The sequence below is a fragment of the Belonocnema kinseyi genome, chromosome 7, assembly GCF_010883055.1.
Source record: "Belonocnema kinseyi isolate 2016_QV_RU_SX_M_011 chromosome 7, B_treatae_v1, whole genome shotgun sequence".
Taxonomy (NCBI): domain Eukaryota; kingdom Metazoa; phylum Arthropoda; class Insecta; order Hymenoptera; family Cynipidae; genus Belonocnema; species Belonocnema kinseyi.
Window position 1 is genome coordinate 75,174,165 of NC_046663.1, and position 24,461 is coordinate 75,198,625.

General features: G+C 31.9%; 1 protein-coding gene across 3 annotated transcripts in view; it reads left to right on the top strand.

Annotated features, from left to right (window-relative positions):
- LOC117177351 (ATP-binding cassette sub-family A member 12) overlaps positions 1 to 24,461 on the top strand; it is a 147,276-nt gene that overhangs the window by 11,692 nt on the left and 111,123 nt on the right. The window contains exons 2-12 of one of the 3 annotated variants that reach the window (XM_033367980.1): positions 17,298 to 17,592; positions 18,537 to 18,616; positions 18,855 to 19,078; positions 19,575 to 19,717; positions 20,360 to 20,490; positions 20,695 to 21,080; positions 21,388 to 21,702; positions 23,313 to 23,568; positions 23,647 to 23,844; positions 23,928 to 24,148; positions 24,226 to 24,436. In XM_033367980.1, the coding sequence (XP_033223871.1) occupies positions 17,454 to 17,592; positions 18,537 to 18,616; positions 18,855 to 19,078; positions 19,575 to 19,717; positions 20,360 to 20,490; positions 20,695 to 21,080; positions 21,388 to 21,702; positions 23,313 to 23,568; positions 23,647 to 23,844; positions 23,928 to 24,148; positions 24,226 to 24,436 (2,304 nt within the window). In that variant the 5' untranslated portion in view covers positions 17,298 to 17,453. Of the gene's footprint in view, positions 1 to 17,297; positions 17,593 to 18,536; positions 18,617 to 18,854; positions 19,079 to 19,574; positions 19,718 to 20,359; positions 20,491 to 20,694; positions 21,081 to 21,387; positions 21,703 to 23,312; positions 23,569 to 23,646; positions 23,845 to 23,927; positions 24,149 to 24,225; positions 24,437 to 24,461 lie in introns of those variants that run through there. The other 2 variants (XM_033367981.1, XM_033367982.1) reach the window with 2 other exon arrangements.

A 24,461-nucleotide genomic window follows, 5' to 3' on the forward strand; every position in this document is an offset into this window, starting at 1 on the left:
AGGTCATTCCTGAAATATATTTCAACGAGGAATTCAATGGTGAACTTCATTTTGCCCTTGAAGTTGACCTTCATGGCTTTTTGAAGGTCGACTTTGTTTTTTAAAATGGAAACTTCCTTTTTTACATCTGCAATCGATAGAGCGGAAATTCTACGTTGAGGTACGTACCCAAGTTACAAGTCAATTGTAACGGTCAAGGTCAGTAAGAGGTTATTTGAAATTAACAAAGTTTTCCGACTCGAAATTTTAGCGTTATATTTATGCCCTATAGAATTCCAAATAAAATCTACCATAGCTCTACCTAACCCACCATGCCCACTTTTTAATGCTGTTGGACCTATTTTAGCCCTATTTATAACTTCCTAAAATTCCCATAGTCATATTTTCAAGTCCTCTTTCTCTGCAAGACCTCCAAATTCTCTTTGAATTTATGAATTCAAATAAGAGTTCTTTAAGTGCACCCAACTCTCAGCTTCAAAACTCGCGGCTTAGGATTCTTGGAAATTCCTAGAATTTAGGAACAAGGCCATTTGCAGAAAAGCCCCGTAACTGCTCCTAAGCCGTGAGTTAGGCGTACTGTGCAACCCTCGGGGCCTGCTTTCGTTATCTTAGGTATCTCCCATTTCAGTCGTTCCGTGAATTGATGCCTCGGCGTTTTCGCGATGAGAGTATTCACGTTGCCTAAAGGGTGGTCATGCTCAGTCAAGCGTGGCAAACAGCATAAGGCTCGCACTATCAACAAGTTAGCTGCGTCAGGTTCCGGCATGCCTTCAATCCTAACAGAAATCGTTCATATAGGCTTGGCACTTCACGAATGGGGGAGTGAATATTGTGTTCGATTTGAGGGAAGACCATTTAGGAACTAAGCGATCTTATATGGGATTTCCAGTGTATTCTGTATTTATGGGTTGCTGATCAACCTCTCTAGCAATCACCCCAAGTGAAGATTCTCACAAAGTCGTCATTTGAGGTTCTCCACTTGGGTCATTAGTATCCAAGGTCTTTTGTGTAAGGCGTAATTCACTCTACTGACACTCTTTTTATTAACTATTTGCCGCCATACCTTTCTCTCCCGGCATACTTCTCCAGCTTCTTTGACGTCCATGCAATTCTTCATGCAGGCTATCGTATTTCTGTGTTTTATTATGTCTCTTCTAACTAGGGTCTCATTACACATTCTAACCATTATTTCCGCGGTCTGCCTCTGGGCACGCTGCCATTTACTTTACTTTGATACACTTGTTTTATTAGTCGTTCATTTGGCATTTTCTGAGCATGCCCGAACCACAATTCCCATTCTTTCCCATGTGTCCATTAGCGTCTCCTCTGCACCACATTCTTTGAGAATTATCTCGCTACTCACTTCGTCCATTAGAGTTTTTCCGTCATATTATGCGTAAGAATCTCATGTTAATTTCGTTTATTTTACTCTTATCTTTTTCTTGATATACCAAACTCTCGCTTTGAGTCACCCCGTTCTCAGCCTTCCTAGATCTGCTCGCTTATGCAGTTTTTCAGGGAAGCAGGACGAGACCGGCTGCAAAATTATGTATATAGATGTGTATCCCAATTGGAAACTAGACAAGCGGCCTTCACTGTTCACGTTTCGATCCCCTCAAAATCAGTCCAAGCTTATTTGAAGGCAACCCCCGATACTTAATTGAAAGCGAGAATTTGGTGTATAGGTCCATGTCTCACTACCGTATATTACAGTGGGTACAAATATAGAATTATATATTGCCAAATAAGATACAATACTTTAATAAATAATACAAATCTTATAAACAGTTGTATCTGAAAAATAGTAATATTAAAACACAAAACTGTTTATTATTTCAAGAATTTTTAGGAATATAAATGACAAAAATCTATTGCATATTTTTCTGCAATATCTTATTTTATAATAAGGATAATGAAGTTTTTTGTATAATAATAAATTTAATGCTTTTCCGATGATTTATTATATAATAAAAAAGAGGTTTTTCAGGTTTCAATTGTAAGCAAAACTAAGAATCTTGTTAACGTTTCGTGAACATTGCATTTCACTTCTCAGCGCTAATCCCTGAAGAAGTGAACATTAATTAGAAACACGCTTTTGTTTCTAATTGAAAATAATGTTTGAATTATGTGTATCGATGATATAAATATTTTCATAATATAATTTTTTATAAATATTTTGTAAGCTGAGACATAATAGATTAAAATGGAAGAAGTAAAAAACTAGTTTATTATTTTTATAATTTTACAAAAAAGGGCCCAGCTTAGAAAACCTGCATAGGCCGTGAAAAGTTTCCCCTAGGTAGGGCAACGATCTGCAAAATCGTGACACGCCATATATGGCCCTTGCCAGTCTGGCAGTCCAGGTCCACGCCAGAAGTAGCATAACTGGCCTCTGTATTCCCTGGCCCACATATAGATTTCTGTACAGTTCAGGGACAGTCATGGAAATGTGAGGGTTTTTGAAAAATTGCGAAAGTCAGGGAATTCCTGTGAGAAGCTAGAATAATAAATTTCGAAAATTGTATGTGAAAATCTTGTATTCCATTTTTAAAAGATTCTATATTATAAAAATGACAGGCGGGGGTCTACCGAAGTATCATTCTTCTTGTTAAGATCAATGGAAAAAGTATCACATAGGGCGGGGGGTCTCAGAAGTTCCTGAAAAATGTATCAAATATTTTGGGAATGCCCCCCCCCCCCCTAGTTCGGATAAAAATTGTACTGTTTGGTTACAAATGAACTTCTTATGTTGAAAATTCCACAATATTGTTACAAAGTCATCTCTTTGGATTGAAAATTCAACTATTTAAGTAAAAATTTCAAATTTTTTTGTTGGTATTTCGTCTTTTTTTAATGGAACTCTTTTTTATTTAGAACCAAATTGTTATTTTTGGAATATCAATTATGTATTACATTTTTGGTTGAAAATGCATACATTTGGTTAAAAGTTGAACTACTTAGTTAAAAATTCATTCTGCTTTTGAACTCACCCCTTTGGGAATTTAACCATTTTGTTGAAAATTTTTCTTTTTTTAAGTTTTGGGTTTGAAAAATCCTGTACTTTGCTGAAATTTTTGTATGGTTCGAAAGTGTATCTTCTTTGTTCAGAATTCAGTTATTTTGTTAAAAATGTAACTAATTTGTTGAAAGGTTATCTTTTATGATCGAAAATCCAACTGCTTTTTTAACACAAGGTTCTTTTCGGGTAGAAAATGAAGTTTTTTGCCAGAGAAGTAATAGTTCTTGGTTTAGAATTCATCTTTCTTGTTAGAAAATCAACTTTTTTCTTTAAAATTTAACTTTCTGGGTTGGTAATTCGAAATTTACAACCAAATTTAATTATTTTGGAGAAAAATGAACTATTTTATTAAAGTCTTTTTTCTTGCTAGCTTTAAAAGTTTGGTTGAAAATTTGTCTGATTTTTATTGAAAATTAAGCTGTTTGGATAAAAATCAGTGATTTTTTCTGTTGAAATGTAATCGTTTTGGGTTCAAAAATTAATTTTTTTTTTCCAAAAAATTCGACTGTTTAGATTAAAAAGTTCAGTTTCTTGTTGCAATTTTTTTTTAGTAGAAAATACCTTTTCGTTGAAAGTTTAATTATTTTGTTGAAAATCCTGAAAATCAGGAAAGTCAGAGAGTTTTTAAAATGAAGTTTTTTGAGCACCGTGAATATATGCAATGATCTGAGTGTGGCACAGGGTTACTGTATTTCATTATAACATCCAGTTAAATATTTTAAACAGAAAAATACTGGATACATTTTTTTTAGCAGAAATAATAATTTCACGAAAATTATTTCATTTATTTCTATTGCAAAATTAGTTACAAAACTAATAGTGAGAAAGAGGCATTTCGATTTTCACGACGATAAATTGAGGAAGAAAGGTCATGAACAAATATAAAAAAAATCGAATAAAAAAGTAGGACATGGACTTTACATTGTTAAGTATTGTGAATATGGTAAGTGCAACTAGAAACGTATGAAATGAAAAGATTTCAAGAAAGCACATCATTATTCAATGTTCTTAATAATCCATAATGTTTTTCTGTCGTCTATTATTAAAAGGAAAAAAAATTTGCAGAGATAAAATTATTATCTGTGACGCAAACTTGTTAGTCAATTATGTGAAACTCAGTTTTTACGAAGCGTTCCTGATTTAACTTTAAACTTCTTTTCAATCAATTTACTATCAGAAAAATTTAACTCAAAATTGAGAACCTTCTAAACATGTGATCTCTACAAAAAAACGTATTAAATAAGCAACACACGAATTTTATTTTAATTTTTTAGTTATGATTAGAAAGTCATTTATAATTATAAAAATTGGTTTGCAATACTAAAATGAATAATTGAATGCAAACAATACCCGGTAGAAAATTTGACTAAATATAATTAATGGCATACTTTCGAATATATAGCTCAAATTTATAGAGGTTTAGAACAAATGTTCTTTATATTGTGTTGTGCACCCACTGACTAATGTGTGAAACAATGAAGTGGATATAATCTGATCTTGAGTTTTCAATAGTTAAAAAAAATTAAATATTAAAATGTCTTAAATTTCTATTGGTTTTCATGATCGATGTCATCGATTCAAAAAGGCTTTATGACTTAGCATGAACTATAATTTGCGCTTCTCTTCAGTGCACGGCATGTCATTTGTTGCAAGTGCGACTTTCATTTTTTTAAACATTTTATGTCGCTACGAAGTGTGCAATTCGTAAGGCAAAGGACAGTGAGAGAAGAGGATGGATTCCATTATCCACAATATTATGACTCTTGCTACTATGGCTGCAGCTATAATATTATGGTTGATTGGTTGTAGTATGTATTTTTCTGGTCTACTGTTGTCGTTATTTCTAAAAGGAACTGCATCCATTTAAAAATTGTGATAATTGTAGTTAGAAGCGATAAAACATAAAAAATAAACTGTTCCCAGTGCTTATCGTTATAATGTACAGAACTAGATTGAGAAATGAGAATAGGAACAGTTTTGATTAGAAATTCCTTTAAAGATATTTATAATTTTTTTGAGCTTTAATCTCGGATTTTTCAGTGCGAATAGCAAAACCTAAAAAAGTGGCTGTTTTTGTACCGAAATTTCGGTACACATGTACCATAAAACGTAGCGCAACAAATCCCTAGTCCAGATTTTTTAGACTATGGCCATCCTTAATCCGGAATTAGTAACGGTTTTGGGAAAAAAAATGTTAACCAGTTTTTTCTTTTGTTACATGGTAATTTACTTACTTATTAACAATAGCAATAGCGTTAACGAAGTTGTTTTTTAAACAAGTATCGTTACTTTCTATATGTTTCTATAATCGTTACATTCTAAATGTAGTTTATGTAGTTTCCTTAGTATGTATTTTTAAAGTAAAAAAATAACAAAAATAATAAAGTTCTAAGTTTTCCAGAAGTGACAATCGGAACCAGGTCAATCTACAGAAAAACCTTTAGAAAAAAAAATGAATTTTAGTAGTTGAATATTAAGTTTTTTTTGCTGAAAATTTAGTTTTTTTGACTGAAAATTGAATTATTTTTCATTTTAGTTGAAAATTCATATATTTGGTTAAGAGTATACTTTTATTAGCCAAGAGTCCATCTTTTTTGGATAAAAATTGTATTATTTGGATGACATTTTTTTGCATACAAATTCAAAAATGTTGACTAAAAACAAAATCGCGATTGTGTTTGTTCCCGCGCTTGGCGCTCGACTATGCATTTACCTCGCGCTACGCGCGCGGTGTTTGTATTTTTCCCACATTCGTTATTAAAATTATATTATATTGTTTATTTTAATTATTTATTATTAATTATATTAAAACTCAAAATATCCACCACTGTAATTTTGTGACTGTGAATTCTCTTTTATTAAAAGAGCTTCGCTCGCAAATTTAATCGCACCTAGGGTGCGCGAATATTGGGTCTCGCACTTCGCGCTCGGTCTTTGTGTTTCTCCCATTATGGTGCACGGATATTTTAAAATTAAAGGTCAACGCATCGACAACTGTAATTTTTTTATTGTGAACTCTCTTTTGTTAAAGCTCTTTCGGCTTTAGCGAACACATTGTCATCACTTATCTCGGTCGCACACGATTTTGTCCAAAATGTCAACCTTTCCACATTATGATCAACACTTTTATATCAAATATAATATATTTAGTATGTACCTTTGCATGGGATTACTTATTCAGATATTGAAATTCAAAGTTCAAAATCACAGTAAATCCCGGAGATATTATAGAGATAAACACGCTGAAAACAATTAGAAACTACAATGATCCTATGTCAGATCATTTCTATCATGAGGCGGATAAAAAAGATCCATCGTGGAATAATTATAGTTTTCAATTGTTTGCAACATTTTTATTCAACTTCAAATAAATAATATGCTTGGGATTTGATGTGTTGTTTTGATCATGAATAATTTAATATTTGTTTCTTATTTTTCATTAAAATTTATTCTTAGATGCGCTGAAACATGTATCATTTCAATAAATTTATATCATTACAATTCATAATATACATGAAAATTGAAACAGAATTATTTTTATTACCGTGTTTTTATAATTTTGTTTAATCTTGTTTTTTGCGATTAAAAGGAGAACTACGCTTTCTACCAAAAAAATATTCCTAAAAAATTTGTAACTCTTTTTTGGTTGAATAAATTTTGTCTTATTTATTCTCGTAGCTTGTGTCATTTGTATACAAATTTAATTTTTTTAAATTTTCAATGTTGTATTGCTTCTTCATTAGTTGTTTCGTGATCAAAATCTGAATTTTCGATTTTCTTGAACAAAATTCAGAAATTTGTCAAGATAATCTTGTAGGGACTTTAAAGCGTAACGTTTCTCTTATCTTGACTTTTTCCCAAAGCTTGCTTTCTTTGGCTTCAAATGTCCATTTTCGTTTGGTTTTTTTGGATTTTTTGAATGCTATATCTTTGTTAATTGTTATTTTATAAAAAAAGTCATAAAAATAAATTGTTCATATTTTTGTCTACTATACATATCTGTCGACAGAATTTTCAAATCTTGAAAACAGTGGTATCACCAATTTTCAACATTCTCTAATTTTTTAAATTTTTATCAAAAATGGTTGGTTAACGAACTCGACCTTAAATTTTGGTTTCTCAAAGTGTGTGACAAAGCACAATCAAATCCGATTATTCTTTCGAAAGTTATAAGGTACACAGACAACGACATCGACTGTCAGACACCGACGTGAAAACCTTTTTTTTTTGACAACCTTTGATGAAATCCGCGAAAGTCAGTTTTCACATCAAACTAATACCTTCTCATTATGGATAAGAATGTAAAAAACATTCCATCACGTGGTTGTTATTTCAACTGTTTTGTTAAAAATTCATCTTCTTGGGTTAAAAATTAAACTATTTTGAGTAAAAATTAATGCATTTGGTTGAAATTTAACTATTTTGTTGAGATACAATATTTTATAGTATTATCAATTTTTCGTTGAGAATTTCTATTTTTTTGTTGAAAATTTATATTTCAACTAAAAATGTAATTGTTCCATTTTTTTTTAAATTAGGATTTTTTGGTTCAAAATTCATGTCTTATTTTAAAAAATCTTCTTGATTAAAAAATTACCTTTTTAATTTAAAATTGAACTAATTGGTTAAAAATTCATTTCTTTTTTTTTGGTTTGGTGAGTTCTTTTTTATTCATAATGTGTCCCCTAAGGGTTTACATGGCTTCCATTCCTTACAATCTTTCCGTTTATATGTATATTTTTTTACAATGTTATCCTTTCTATATATAAAATTATTCACAACTATTTACATAAAGTCTTATATCTAGTTTCTTATTTCTATTTCCTGCGATAGCGCGATTTAAGACTTATTAGCAAACGAGTAAGCGATCGAATGAAAGCGATAGTATAAGCGAGAGAGAGAGAGAGAGAGCATGAGAACGCAAACGCATCTAAATCTACTTAACTTTTACCTTACCATTATTTACAATTTTTACGCTTCTAATCTAAGCGACTTCCGTTTCCTTTTTCTTTCACTTTTTTATACCTCCATTTACCTGTTTTCACGTGCATTCTTTCATTCTCTCTAATTCGCTCCTCTAGCACCCTCCAACTCCCTCATCCATTCTCTTAATCCATCTTCCCCTAGAATTTTAACCACATTTTCTTGCCAGCTTCCTTTATCTTCCATTCCTCTCCTACATCCTTCCCATAGATGCTCCCATGTTTCCTCCTCCCATTCATATATTCTACACTTTCTGTTCTCTTCTTTTTTCCAGTACATCCCCTCCCTTAACTCCTTTCCCAATCTAAATCTTGCTATTCTGGTCCACCTTCTCTCTCCCGAAACCTTTTCTAAATACTTTGGCACCTCTTCCTTTTTTATCATCTTATACCATTTATTGTATTTGATTCCTCAATCGCCCCCATTTTGCTATTAATTGTCTTTCCCTGTCCCTTTTTTCAAATTCTTCATAGCTTACTCCAGTCCCGTCTTCTATTTCTTTATCATTAAAGAACTCTCTTTCTTCTTCTTCCTATCTCGTTAATTCGATCGCCCTCCCTCGCACCTCTTCTATCTCCATCAAACACTTTCTCGCCAACTCCCCTCCCTTTCCCTCCCTCAGCTTCGTCTCAAATTTCCATGTCATCTTTCCCACTCTAATACTTAACTTATCCCTTTGCGCTGCTTCTCTCACCATATATCCTGGCATCCTCCAGGCTGCCCCTAGGGTCCACCTTATATACCTTTATTGTAAACTCTCAATATCTTTCCTTTCTTTTCATCCCCATATCTCTGCTCCATAACCTAATGCCGAACATACCAGCGTATGAAATAACCATATTCTCCTTCTCCAATTTTTTGTAACCTTCTTTTTCCTATTCCCCATATCTGTTTCATTACACCTGCTGCTTTTTCTATCCTTTCTCTTATATGAGCTGCATGATCTCCATTCGCTTGCAAGATATATCCCAAATATTTATAATCTTTGACTTCTTCAAACTTTCTTTCTTTCCATCGCCCTGTCCATTCTTTCTTCCTTCCCCCTCCTTTTCTAAACCTCATTATCTTTGTCTTTTCTACATTTACATTCAGCTTTCTTCCATCTAAATATTTCTCTAATCATGTAATTAATCCCTTCATTATCTGCCATCAACACTATCTCGTCTGCGTATGCCAGTGTATAGGTATATCTTTTCCTTCCCTATCTTAACTCCTCCCCAACTCTTTCTCCTCATTTCTTCTTCCAAGTCTGATATTAATAACTTTAATAAAAGTGGGCTCCCCTACCATTACCTTGCTTTTTGTTTCTCTAAAAAATTCTGATTATCCCCTTTTTTATCATAACTTTTTCTATTTCTCCTCGGTCTAATAAGTCAAACGCCACCTTTAAGTCCACGAATATTGCCCTCATTGCCCCTTTTTTCCTTCTAATTCTCTTATTTACTAGATAGTTCAGAACGTATATGGTGTCCATTACCCCCATTCCTTTTCTAAACCCTGTCTGATTCGGTGACTCGATAATTTCTTCTTCAACTTCTATCTTCAATCTCTCCGACAAAATAGTTACATATACTTTATACAGTGTTGGCATTAACGTCACCCTCTATAATCTTTAACCTACTCTCCTTTGCCTTTCTTTACTATTGGTATAACTAATCCTTCTTTGCATAACTGTGGCCACCCCTCTCCTCGCCATACATTATCCATGCCCGTTCCTCTAGTTCCTCTCCTCCATATTTCCATACTTCATTTGGAATCTCATCTATACCAGGTGCCTTTCCATCCTTCATTATTCCTAAACCCTTAACTATTTCCTCCCTTGAAATGTTCTCTTCCACATCTCTTTCTCTACCATATTTTCCTCCCTTCATAACTTTTATCTCTACCGCTCCTAGCAAATACAAAAAATATTTCTTCCATCCTATCATTTCAATATCTTGGTTTACTCTTTTTCTTCTTTTTCTTTCTCTATTTACTATTTTCCATACCTTTTCTTCAGTCCTAGCCTTCTCCGCCTCTTCCTCAAACCTTTTATTCTCTTCCCCTTTCTTTTGATAACACAACTTAGTATACTCTTTCTTTTTTTCCTATATTCTTCCCTATTACTTTTTTCTTTTCTGCACTTTCTTAATTCCTTTCTGACGTCCTTTTTTCTGTTTGCAGTCCTCATCCTACCCATTTCTATTCCCCCCTTTACTAACTTCATTTTTGTTTGTGCACTCTAATCCTATTTTTATTTCTCCTATCATTTTTCCCATCTCCTCGTCCACATTTCCCTCTCCCATTTTGATATTTCTTAGTTTTTCTCTAAATTGTTCTTTTCCTTCCCTTTAACAATCCCCTTTTCCTACATCTTTTACATTTGCTCCCCTTTTACTCATATTGCTATTTCTTTTTTGTCCCTCTAATGTCACTATGAAGGGAAAGTGATCCGAATCAATATATTCACCTACCTATAGTTTCTTAACCTTCTCTCTTACCTCATCATCCACTGTCACATAATCAATTACCGTTCTCCTTTCACTTCCTGAGCGTGTATATTCTCCTTTTTCAATCCCTTCTATATTTCCGTTTAAGATATACCATCCCAACTCCTCCAAGCTCTTTAACAATTTTTTTCCCTCATCATTTAGCACCTTATCTTTGGATTTTCTGCCTCTCTCTTCTCCCTATTCCCTTCCTCCTCTGTCTCCTGTTCTCGCATTGAAATCCCCATCTATTATCAGCCTAATCTCTTTTTTATTTTCTTTAATAATTTCTTTAATCTCCTCTGCTTTCTCCTGCATATCACCGTTCACATAAATCCCGACTACCTTCCACTTCTCTCCTCCCATCATTGCCTCTTCTATTATTAATCCTTCTTTTTGTTCTTTCCTGTCTTTTTTATCTTTCCCTGTTATACATTCATTCCTTACACCCATCACTCTTGGTAACCTTCCCCTTACTCTTTCCTATCCCTTTTCATCTAGCCACGTCTTCGTCATTATGACTACATCCCATTGTGTCAAATTTCTCATAAACTCACTATCCTTTCTCTCCAATCCTGCTATATTCCAGTAATAAATCGTCCATTCTTCCCTAATTTCTTTTCTCATCTTGTTTTCCTTCTTACTATTTCTTATTTTCCTATCTTCCTTTCCTTCCTCTTCTAGTTTCCCTGCGCCTCATTTCTTACTATCTGTTCCCTTTATTTATCCCAATCCCACCATACTCCATCTATCTGTATTCTTCCATACTTAACCCATGTTTTCTTTCCCTTTTTTCTTTCCTCTTCCGCTATTTTCCTTAATTTATACTGCATCTTCCTTTCTACACATGTCAAATCATCCTTTATTCTCTCTGGACTACCAAATAATAACCTCTTCTTTGTCATCACCTCCCTCTTATGTTCCCATTTCTTTAGTTTCACCAGTACCATTATCTCCCCTCTTCGCTCTTCCTTCCTACATTTTGCATTTCCTCTATCTCTACCTTAGCATAAATCCTTTTTAGTACTTTTTCCACCCCACCCTTCAGCTTCTTCCCCTCTAATCTTATACCCTTTATCACTATGTTTAATTTTCTTTCTTCCCTCTCTTTCCTTTCTAATCTTTGTTCTATTATTCTCAGCGTTTCCATCTCCTTATTCCCACTCTGGCCCCCACCACAATCCCCGTACGAGCTTTCAAGCTTCTTCATCCTACCTCGCATCTCCTCTACCTTTTTATTATTATCTTCTTCCTGCTTCTCTAGTTTTTGCTCCAATGAATGCATCCTCTTTTCTAACTTTTCCCTGATTTCTTCCCACTTTTTTTATTTCTTTCTTAACTTTAGCCATTTCCCGCCTAATTTCCTTCTTTAATTCCTCTCCCCCTTTCTCCAGCTTTTCTTCAGAAATCCTCATTACCTCTATTATCACTTCTGTAATTTCCTTTAGTCTTTCCTCTTTCATCGAAACTTCACTTTCATCTCCGCTACCGTCAGCCCGCTTACTATTATCACTCTTCCCTACCAAACTCTGCTTTTCCGGGGGCGATCTAAACATTTTCTGAATACTATATCCTGAACACCGATATCTTCCTTCTCTTCACTGCTTTCCCTCTCCCCTCTCTTCCTTTTGATGAATGCTTCTATTGAACCTACGCTTTTTGCTCTTAATCTCTCATTTTCTAGAGTTTTCTTATATTTCCCCCTTGCCTTCCTTTCCTTGATCTCCTCTTTTGGCGTACTGAACACTTCCTGCTCTAAATCTATTTCTTCCGCGGAGACACTCGCTCCGCTAGCCATGAATCACATTCAAACTTTCCCGCCTTCTATGCTTTTCTGCCTCTATCTACCATCGCTGTCTGGTACCTGTCTCGCCTTTCTTTGTCGCTACCCAACCCTGCTACTACCAATCCCACCCAGTTTTCTTAAAATATTCACGTTTTGAGAACCCCTGAATTCCAAAAACAGGTTCTTACGAATGTGTCTGTCTGTTAGACTGTTTGTGTGTCTGTAGTTTTTTAGTTTGTTAGCGCGATAACTTTCGAAAGAATTGACAGATCGGATTGGCCTTTGGTATATATTTTAGTATGTTAAACTGAAGTTAATGTTCGTTAGCCAGCCATTTTAAATAAAAATTCAAAAAGTAAGGGCATTGTGACATTCATAGACATTTGTGAGAATTTTTTGGTAACTAGATTCTCCACTATAGACGCTTTGAGAGACTCTTTTAGTTAATTATTAGGAGATGAAGCAATAGGATACCAGACTTGCGATGTAGAACACGATGCGATAGAAAATTCAATTGAGAAATTTTGTGTCACTGAGATTAGGGATATAATTCGGAAATAAAATTGGAAATGAGCAAATTCAGTTTTTGAGAAAACGGCAGAATTTGCAATAAAATGTTTAATAACAAAAGTTTTTTAAAAAAAGAATGCGCATTTATTTTAAACGAGACAATTAAATTACATCTGTTTTAATACCAATTCATGTTATGAATTGTAAAAATATACAATTATGTAAATGATATGTAATTTGAGAGACAAACTTATGTGGGAAGCGCGAGATACGCGATGAGAATGTGTTCGTTAAAGCCGAAGGAGCTTTAATAAAACAGAATTCACAATGACCAAATTGCTGTTGTCGATGCTTCGACGTTTAGTTTAAAAAGTCGGTGTACAAGTGTGGGGAATATACAAAGACAGAGTGCGTAGCGCAAGTCAAATAGATTACTGAGCGCGAAGCGGGAGATAAAAATATTATCGGGCGCGAGAACCAACAGTTGCGCACCCCAGGCGCGCTCAAACTTGCGAGCCGCGATCGCAGCGCACGATGGAATGTGCTCGCGAGACGGGCGATTTTTTTTCTAATTTAAAATTCAAATCTTTTTCGCTTAAAGTCGAATTACTGTATCTAAGATTAATTTTTACATTCTCATCATAATGAGAGGGTATTGGTTTTAGGTAAAAAATTACTTTCGCGGTTTCCATCAAATTTCGACGTTTTGAGGCCCTCTATGAATCAGAAAAATTGTTTTAACGTCGGTGCCTGTCTGTCGTCGTTGTCGCCGTTATTGTCATTTTCGTTGCAGTTTGTATGTACGGTAAAATTTTCAAAAATGATCCAATTAAATTGGCCTTTGACATACTTTTTATAGTTATGAAAAGAAAGGCTGAGTTCTTCAGCAAGCTATTTAGACGAACTTATTAGACAACGTTTTAATATCCCTACATGATTATCACAAGCACTTTTTAAATTTTTTTTGATAAATTGAATATTCCAATTTTTATTGCACACAAATGAATGAAAAATCAAAAATTCCATTTTGCGGTCAAACTGTGCAAAAGATACAAAAAAAAGAGATGAATGGGCAAAAATTAAGCAGCTAACAAAGATCTACAAACTTGTTAGAAACCACTTTTTAATGGAACACCAAGTTTTTGTTTTATTCATTAAGAAATAAAAATGAAAAGGAAGAAATTAAACTTTTAGACAAACGACACAAGCTATGAAAAAGATGAATGGACAAAAGTTACTTTTCCAAAAAAGAGCTACAATTTTCTCACTAACAGTTTTTTAATATGATGCGTAGTTTTTGTTTGAATCGTGAAAAGAACATTAAAAGCAAAATCATCGAGCTCGCAGTGCAAGAACCAACAGTTATTTTTTTGTTTGTAAAAAATGATTTTTCAATTGAAAATTTAATTGTTCCATTTTTGAGTGATAATATATCTTTTTTGCTTAAAAATTCATCATTTTTATGAAGGCTCAACTATTTGTTTGAAAATTCATGTATTTTCTTAAGAACTCGTGTTTTGAGTAAAAAATTAATCTTTGTGTTTCAAAATTTATCGTTTTTAGTTGCAAATTTAAAGACTTAGTTGAAAGTTCAGCTCCTTTGTTAAAAATGCAGTGTTTCAGTTGATTATTCATCACTTTAGTTGAATCTTTAAACACTTTGTTGACAATGTGTTTTTTGTTGCTGTTGAAAATTAATTTTGAACCGATAACTTAACTATTTCATTTTTGTTGACAATTTATATTTATATCTGAAAATTGAACTGTTTGGTTGAAAATGCATGACACTCTCTTAAAAATAATAGTAATTACACATAAATTAAAAAATCTTAATCCCAAATTTGTAGTAAATTTTACTACAAGACAGAATGGTAATCAGGTCAATCATTAAAAGTAAAAGACTACATGAAAGTAATTATTGTAAAGAATAAGACGTTCTACGCGAAGAAAAAGTTATTAGTCATTGTTTGAAAAATAGCTATAATTTCTGTAAAATTCTGTTGAATTAATTTGTGGGGACTATTAAACTTTACTATCAAGTTTAGTTACAAATTGACAGTAATTTAATTATGAATAATGATGTGATTAATAAAGTGATTTTAAAATATAAAATAATTTAAAGAACATCTTGCGATTGCAGAACGAGCCTACTACACAATAAATTCTCACATAATTAATATTAAATCGGGTTGTGAAACATAATATACAAAGGTTGATTTATCTTCTTCAGCGGGAAAAGTGATTGTGATAAAATTATGAGCTGTGGCAAGTTATCTTTCTTTCATTTATTTCATGTATAAGATACATCTGTTTTATTCTTTCCTTTTTATAATTTATTTGAAATTATAAATATTTTAATTATATTTTGATTTAAAATTAAGTATATCATAAGACAGTTTTAAAGTAGTTGGTTTTTGTTTAATTTTTCTAAGCCAATTCATCAAATTTTTAAGGTTGTACTTCCTGTACAGTCATTTTCAGTTCAGGTTCAACTGTTCAGGTTAAAACTGATTCAAAGTTCTAATGAAATGCTAAAAATCGTTTATTGCTTTATATACGGTTTATAAGTTTAAAAATTATCATTATTTTTCGTCATAAAACATTATTCCAATATTAAAATAAAACGATTTTAGTACACATTTTTTTCAAACCAAACTGAAATTAATTTCAATATTGGACGCAAATACAGCCTATTTCAAACTCACGTGCCCTACACTAAATATACGACTAAAATATACAATTTTCAATTAAGGGTAACTCAAGCAATACATTTTCAAAAATTTGTCAAAAATATATACTGAAAAGAAAAAAATATTTAAAATTTTGGCAAAATTACAATCATCACTATTTATTTAATTTTGGCTTCAGCACTTCAAAGCATCCTTTCATTTTATGGTATGATAAATAATTATTTTATTTTAACATTTTGTAAAAAATATTACCTAAAAATAGTCACAATTATTAACAGTTATTTGGAATCGACATTGATAAATAGTTTTTAACTGCACTACAATCTTCGTAAGTATGAAATTAAAGTTTTAGCGCGCATTATGAAATGGTTGGATAATTATTTTAAAATTTATCCTGAAATATCAATGCTTGATAGAAAATTTGGTGCACTTCTTTATTTATAATATTTAAACAAAGTCGTCTTGAATTTGCAAACTTTATTAAATTGAACTTTGATATAAATAATTTACTGAGATAATTAAAACAACAAGTATTCTCCCAAGGAAAAATGAAAAATGACTAGGAACTAAAGACGTACATTTTTTAGCAATCACCCAGCCATTTTTTAAATAAAAATCTCGAGAACTACCAAACTACCGAATCTACAAAAATTGGTTAAAATATGAAATCTGACAACAACTGTTAATATAGAGCTCGAATTAGCATTAGCTCTACAAAATAGGATTTTACTCTTTCACGTATCTATTAATTGGAGGGATCCATCCAGTTTAACTCATTAAAAATTGTTTTAATTTTTAATGTATTTTTGATTATCAATATATGCTACGCTCTAATAGTGCACAGGCTTTCAATATTTCATTAGAACGTCTACCTAAACATTAAAACAAAATTTCAGAAAATATTTTTTTCAACAGAAATAATTATTTCACAAGACTAGCTGCAGTTATTTCTCTTAGAAAATTAGTTATAAAACTAACAGTGAGCGTATTTCCCTCGATTTTATGAATCAGTTTAAAAATTACTGGATTTTGAGTTGTGATTTTCAGAAAAAACATTATTCAGTAAAAGTAAATTTGATGGATTTTAAAAAAAGTTTTCCGAGCTGAACGATAATAAATAAGCATAAGAAACAAGAAAAAGAAGAAACATGAAAAAGTAGTAATAAAAGAAGTAGACTTGAACTTAATATTGTTTAGTATATTTATGGCCAATGTAACTAGACAAAAATGAATTGGAACTTTTTTAACTCTTGTGTGCACACCCAACCTTGTCGATGTTGTTTCACACCCAAGCCATCTTTTTTTAATGTTTTAAATATGTATGCAATTGAAATCGATTCCTTTTCGTTTATTCCAGTCAATTCATATCAAAAGTGAGTGTCAAAGACACAAAACACTTTAAAACATACAAAACATCCGAAATTGTTCCGGTTACGATGCAACCCGCCGCACTTTATTGTACGTTGGTTTGCCGTACATAGAATATAATAAATAATGAATTATTGATCAGTTAAATTATTATTAATTCTATTATCACTCAACACGTTACATGTGCATGAATCAAATAACTTAATAAGAAATTATTAATCCACTCAAAGTTGAATTTTTTATGGTGGATGACCGGGTACACTGGATGCGTTTGTGTCACATGTATTGTACGAAGTAGATTATTGTTGAAAGAAAACTTATGAATAAATTAATCTGTATATATCATTTGCTTAGAATGTACAATGGTAGATATCCGAGTGTGCACACAAGAATTAAAAAAAGCACATTTATATTCAATGTTTTTATTACGCTAAAATCCCGATATAATAACTCCCGGTTTACGATATTTCAAGTATTTCTGGCCTTCGCAGTTACGTGATAAGCTGAGCCGCGGGACCGAAAGAGTGGCGGTTTCGCAGTCAAGCGTGACAAATAGCTCGAGGGCCGCCATCTCAGCACGTTAGTTGCATCAGGTTGCGTCATGCATCCAAATCTACCAGAAATAGTTCATGCGACCCTGTCTGTTTACGTTTGGATTTCCCCGATTCAGGATGAAGGCGACTGTAAGATATGCCATGAAAAATATCGGACTAGTCTTCCTGAAGTTCGGGACGACGAGACACTTCGAATTAATAAAGGCTCTTTGCGGTATATTTTTAAATTAAAAGAATTGTAGAGATAGAATTATTTATTCAATTGTGGGAAATCCTGTTTTTACGAAGTACTCATAATTGAATTTTGAAATTGTTTTCAATTTTACCAAATTTCGAAGTTCCAATCATTTTTTTTTGCATAAAAAAAAATCTTACAACTTTTAAAATATTAGCTGTTACGTTAAAATCCACCTAGAAAACTTTTGCTACTACAAGTGGTGTCGAAGCTGATTGATAGTTCATAAATCATTTTCTTATACAGGATACGCATTGCGGTAATCGCTATTTCCAGAGATGTTTTGAAAATATTTTGCGTAAAAATTCAATTAACATTTACAATAAATCTCTCTTTCTTAGTGCAAATACTTTTATAAATACAAATATTATTTACTACATATTTTATTATTGAATACTTTCACTGAAAAGTTTAATATTGCTTGAAATCGATGTTTAATTCTTTTCGTTTTTCGTTTAACATTGCCCTTAGGGTTAAGACTGTCCCTTCGAATATACCCTGAATGTTAATGGTACAAAAATATATTGATTTTTTCCTAACATTTTACTGTTTTCAAATCGGTTTCATATTTGAAAAGCTTTCTTCAGCGTATATTTATTACATATTTCTTGTAAAATTAATTTGATGATTGTCATTTTCCGCATTGTTTCGATACTTTAGATGTTAGATTTGAGGAAGTGGGTGCAGTTAATTTAAGATTATGGAAAAAGCCTTTGCTAAACTTCTAAAATGCTTAACATTAATAGTTTATTTAATAAAAATGATTGTGGATAATAGTCTTATACAGTTGATTGAATTCCTCATTGCATATTGAGCCACCTTTTATATAAATAAATTATTATATAATTTATTATAAATCTGAATTATGCAATACATTTTTTATTTATTTCAATTCTAAAAATAATTTTCTTTTCGTTATTTAGGTTCTTCAAGCAGGAAGATGGGAGGTGACCAGCTTGGTCTCCTCCTCTGGAAGAACTACGTTGTTAGAAAACGACAACCGGTAAGTGTGCTTGATTTCAAAAAGCATCAAGAAGATTTAAATTAAATTTGCAAACGTGGAATTATTACTGTAGATAATCCCTCAGTAAGGACGCACAGTTTGGTTTGCAATAGAAAATAATGCGGCAGATGCATACTTTTGTTATGATCTTTTAATTGAATTGCTTCGTATAATACAAATTCGAATGTTGTGAAAATAATAAAAAACTAGTTTTAATTGATATTCAAATTAATTCCAGGGCATACTGAGCCTGGTGTTTTTATGGCCAGTTTTTGTGTTTTTGGTTCTGTACACTGTCCGTGATAATGTCGATCCAGAATATTTTCCCACATGCCAATTTCCTGCGAGGTTCATGCCTCAAGATGGGATCTTGCCATTCATTCAAAGCTTCGTTTGTGGTGTGGGAAATCCTTGCGAACCATTATCAGAATACGAGGAAGTACCATCTTATAAAAATGCTATGTAGGTACAATTGCAAAAACAATATACCTTTACACCACGATTTACCTACATAATTGCAGGAAATGGTGGCAGTTTAATTCTTTTGATAACCCAGTGGGCACAAAGTTTGGCGACATCGTTACGACATCTTAACGACAACTTTACGACATCCTATGTCCATGTCGCTAAGGTGTGTTTACAATATCGTAAATAAGTCGTATGATCTGACGATGTCTTTAGGATATCGCAAAGACACCGAAACGACATGGACATATGATGTCGTAAAGATGTCTTAAAGACGTCGCCAAATTTTGTGCCCACTGGTAAAATCAGCACTATTAATAATCCTTTCTAATCATCTTAAAGAAGAGTATTTTTATCCTTTATGTATATTGGAAAGGAATACAAAGAGAACGACTTTAAAAACTTAATTATATTATATAAATATTAAATGGCTATTGACTCTAATTGTTATCATAAACTATAAAGATTAATGATTATATACATTTTATTATAGGATGAGTCCACTAATCACAGAAATTCAAACAGTTCTGCAAAATAACACGATTCTTTCAGCAGTATCTTTTCTACCAAAAGGTCTCCAACTAATCAAGTCAATGGCCCAAATTCTTACTCAACCGGAAATTAAACAACTTTTTGGTTAGTAATTTGACTTTGACTGTTTAAAAAATTATTTACACTTCCAGAACTTCAATTTAAGATTGTTCCTTCCTTTTGATTTTGAATGAAAATTGGATTCATTCAAAGAACTTAAACATTCTTTAAATTTTAATTTCAACTGTGAATTGTTTAAAAATACTTTTACACCAAACTCTTGAATTCGGTTCAGGCGGCCCTGACTGCTTATGTTTTGATTATTTCGAACTGTGACTAAGGCTATTTGCAGGCAACCCCCGACACTGGACTAAAAGCGAAAGTTTTTGCTGCCAAATATTGGAAAGTGTTTAATATTTGAATTCCATATTGTTTGATCATATCTTTAGTTTTAAGAGATATCAGCCTTTTCAGTTTGGAATCCTGAATGAAAAATTGTAACCTTTCCATCTGAGATTATTTGCTTTTGAAGGCTTGTTACTATTTGAAATTAAGTTAAATTAAAATAAATGTTTTCATTCAATGAAATTAAATTAATTCATTAAATCCATTCCAATAATAATTTTATTTTATTAAAGTTGTTTATATTGAGTTTTCGGACAACAAAATACCTTTTAAAACATACATTGATTATATGAAATGAATATGTATATAAAAAATATTGATCATAATAATACTTATTTATAGATAGAGGAATCCGCCTTGGAGATTTGTTCAATAATCATGAAACGATTAAAAGATCCTTGAAAAATCAAGTGCCTCAAGCAACAGAAAGTTTGATCGATGGACTCTTCAATTCATCAATTAAATTGATATACGTGAGTGAACAAAATACCTGAATTTTACAATTTTATTACTTCTAAAAAGTATTTTAGATTTTTATGACTTGCATAACTTTTCCTTTCGACATCATTAATTACAATTTTAATTTTAATATAAATTTTTAACTGCGCGTAATAAAAAAATTTAGAATGCTTAATGTTTAGTGATGCAATTTTAAGTATTTTATATTTGTTTACTAGCTGATCGAAGGATTTGGTTCCTCAAACATCGAAGACATCGTCTGTTCAGCAGAAAGCTTGAAGAAGTATCTAGTCGTACCCAATGAAAAGGATCTTGTCACTATATCAAAAGTGCTTTGCGAAATAGATCCAGCGAAAATTCCTGGAATTTTGGAACAATTGACACATCATTTAGATTTTACTGGGCTTCTTGAAATGGTCAGTCGAGCTATGGCTAAATTTCAAGACTACAATTTTTTTAAGGATTTAAAAAAAACTGCTGAAACCATCCTTAGCCTGAGAATTGTCGATAAATATGTTCCCAAATATCTAAAAATTCAAGAATGGTTGCCAAAGATGATTCCCCTTTTTAAAAATGTCTCGTTTAAGGAAATGAACCCTCTATTGTAAGTTAAGAAAATATGATATACATTCATTCTCAAACTTATTTCTACATCCTTTTTAAACTATTGAAACACTTAAGAAAAATGAATGTGGCATAATTTTTCTGGTACCTATAGGCTCTAAAGGTAATTTAATTCTCTCCAAACTATATGGCAGCAACTTTTGTGATAAAATATATCCCTCAGGAGATATTCTCAAACATGCCACATTCACTTTTCTTAGGTATTTCAAGCAGACTTTTTTAACTCCCTAACCACCGTGAATAATAGACAATAGTATTATTCTATTCTGATTTTTATGGTTTTTCAGCATAAATCAAATAATAGATGTACTCGATCCAATTTTTCAAGATGAAAATGATTGGAAAACAGCTCGAAGTGCTTTTCTGAAGCTAAAAGATTTGCTCGCTTTGGTGAAAGACATCATAAATAATGGAAAGTCTCACGGAGAAGATGTTTCTAGTCTCATACAAAAAATTGGAGGAAATGCGAAGGATGTAGCTTCCAATTTTGTCGAGTATGAGAAAAATGTCACGAAAGCTTTGGATATTGTCTATCTAATTTTGCAAGATGGTGTTAAACTCACCAACAAAGTGATACAACAACACGAAGATAAAATGCAGATGTGAGTCAAGTGACTTCCGTCAAGTTTCAATGGCACTATTAAGTGGGACAAAGAGCATGATTCAAAATGGGGACAACATTTCAAGACTTATTTATGCATTAGGCAGAAATCTTAAAAGCTCTTGTCCGATTTTATAGTTCGAATAAATTTTGATTGGTTTTGATTTAAATATGGTTTCATAAACTGAGAGCCCAGATACAATGAAGGCAACTAAAATGCAAAATAGTTCTTTTATGTCAAATTCAAGCTACAGACGTTATTTCTCGACATTTTTTCAACATAAATTTTTTTATGCAATAAGTGACGAGTTTACAATTATTTTTAAACAAATATCGAATTGTTTAAACAATTATAATTTAGGAAGTATCTACGCTTGCCGAAAAAATTGAGCTGTATGTACCGAAATTTTGGTAAAAATTTGAATAGGCCGCGGCCTATTATTTATATAAAAACTTCTTTTCCTTTAAATCGTGAAAAGTTATAATTTTTTGGAATAAGTGGTGTATTTAATAAATGTCAAATGTAGTGTTTCCTTTTTAGCCAATTTATTAATCATTTAACCAATTATATTTGTTCAAACAATTTTTCGCTGTAAACTTCTAATGAATATTAAGTATTCAAGTTTCTTGTGGAAGACAGTTTGAAATTATGTAAACAATCAGTCAATATTGACTGGCACATTTTCAGAGAAAAGATGGAGAGAATTCTAGTTTTTCAAATCTCTTACACTGTGTCGCTTATTATTCATTATTTTCTTATCTCAGAACTTGAACCATATTTTGTCAAAAAATGGTACATTTTTTTAACAATCTTTTCTGTTCCGTTATCGATACTTTTTTCAGATTGTTTTTATTGAGATAATGAAGTATTTATTGATACGCCACAAGCAGTCAGAAAAATGTTTGTTTTTCTGTTTAAACAAATAAAAATTGTTTAAAAATTTTTTGAGCATCTCAAATAAAAAGTACTACTCTAAAAATTCGTTCATTATATCCTGAGTTCCAAAAAATATTCACTTTTCACTATTTGCTAGAGGAAAACTTATACAAACAGAAATTGTTTTAGACAATTGAAAAATGTGTTTAAAAAATATTTTTTACATTCACCAAATGTATCATTTATCTCGAAGTATAGTATCTTTTCACGATGTACTGGAAAAAATATTGTTTCATTAAATAATAATTGTATAAACAATTTAAAATTAGTTCAAAACACTTGTAAACTTGTCATTAAAATCTACAGGGTAGTAGTTATTCCATGAACATTCCTTAAGAAGTGACTGTACATTAATTTCCAAAAAGTTTATAACAAGTTCTTTTTTTTCATTCGCTTGAAAACCGAGTTTTTCCCCATTTAAAACGCCGTGTTAATTTTAAAATTCTGGAGGTACGAGTCAATGTTAATCGATTTGAAGAACAAAATATGGAATTTCTTTTTTCGAGGAACTATCAAATTAGAGGGGTCAATCACGAAAACACAAAAGACGAATTTTTGTTCTACCCGACTAATCCTATTTTATCCGGGCCCTCAATTACTGAAGAATTAACTGTACATTTATTTCTATGGAAAGGAAATAGGAATTGTACGTAATTAGCAACGTTTATTTTCAGTGCAGCGGAAGTATTGGATGGGATAAAAAAATTTTTTTCACAAAAAATACTAAGCATGCTTTCGTACTTAGTGTCATTAACAGACAACGTAGTTCAAATCACTCATCACGTAGCTGTTATTCACGAAGAATTATTGATTAAGATTAATAATGTTGCCCAGAATCATGAGACCCTCGTACAAAATATTCTGAAGAACGTGGAACCGCATGCTTACAGAGCAGCAGTAAATTCTTTTTCTCGCTTGGATTTTATTGAGGTCAGTACTTCAAGCTATTACAATTTTGTTAAACTTTCTTCTCGTTGATGATTAGAATTTTCGAAAAATTAATTACAGAACATTTTGGAGGGTTTATCATCAAAGAAGATCGAAGAAGTATTGTGCGAAGAAGATAATTTCAATGAAGTATTTAGAGACGTTAGAGAGAATAAGGATCAACTAACAAATCTGAATGATTCTTTCTGTAGTGAATCTGGCAAAAAGTTCGTTGCTGATCTCTATAACACGTTTGAAATGAGAAATTTCAGTCGAATTGTAAGTATTTGCCTTAGATTGAAATAAGAATATAAAAAATGGCAGAAAATATAATTTACTGTTCTCTTTTTTTTTCATTGTAGGTAGAAAACACTTTAACGACATTTATTTTCATGGCTTTGCAAAGACCTATGCCTTTCGAAAAGTCTAATCTAACGGGGTCTATAGGAACTATTAGGTCCTTCATAACCTACCTAGAGGAAGCTGAATCAAAAAGATTGGAATCATCTTGGGCCATGTTTCTGATCCCGAATGAATGGAAAAAAGCTTTTGAAGAAACTCAATCTCAAGGACGTTTGGACATGTAAATAACTTTTTAAAATTTTATGTATTTTTTTATGTTCAGTATACAAAAATGGTTATAACAAATTGTATCCACAGCTTAGGCCTTCATCTGAGTATGGCGAAGTTTCTGGGATCAAAGAGTTTTTCTTACTTTACCATTGAACCAAATTTAATCAAAATGGATTTGCTTGCTGGTGATATTTTAGATGATCTTGAAACTCATCCTAGCGAGTGGATTGCAGACGTTCGGATTCACAAAAATGAGTTGATTAAGTCTTTTTATTTAACTGCCATTGATAGACCAAAGGTCAGTAAAAATATCTTATTAATTT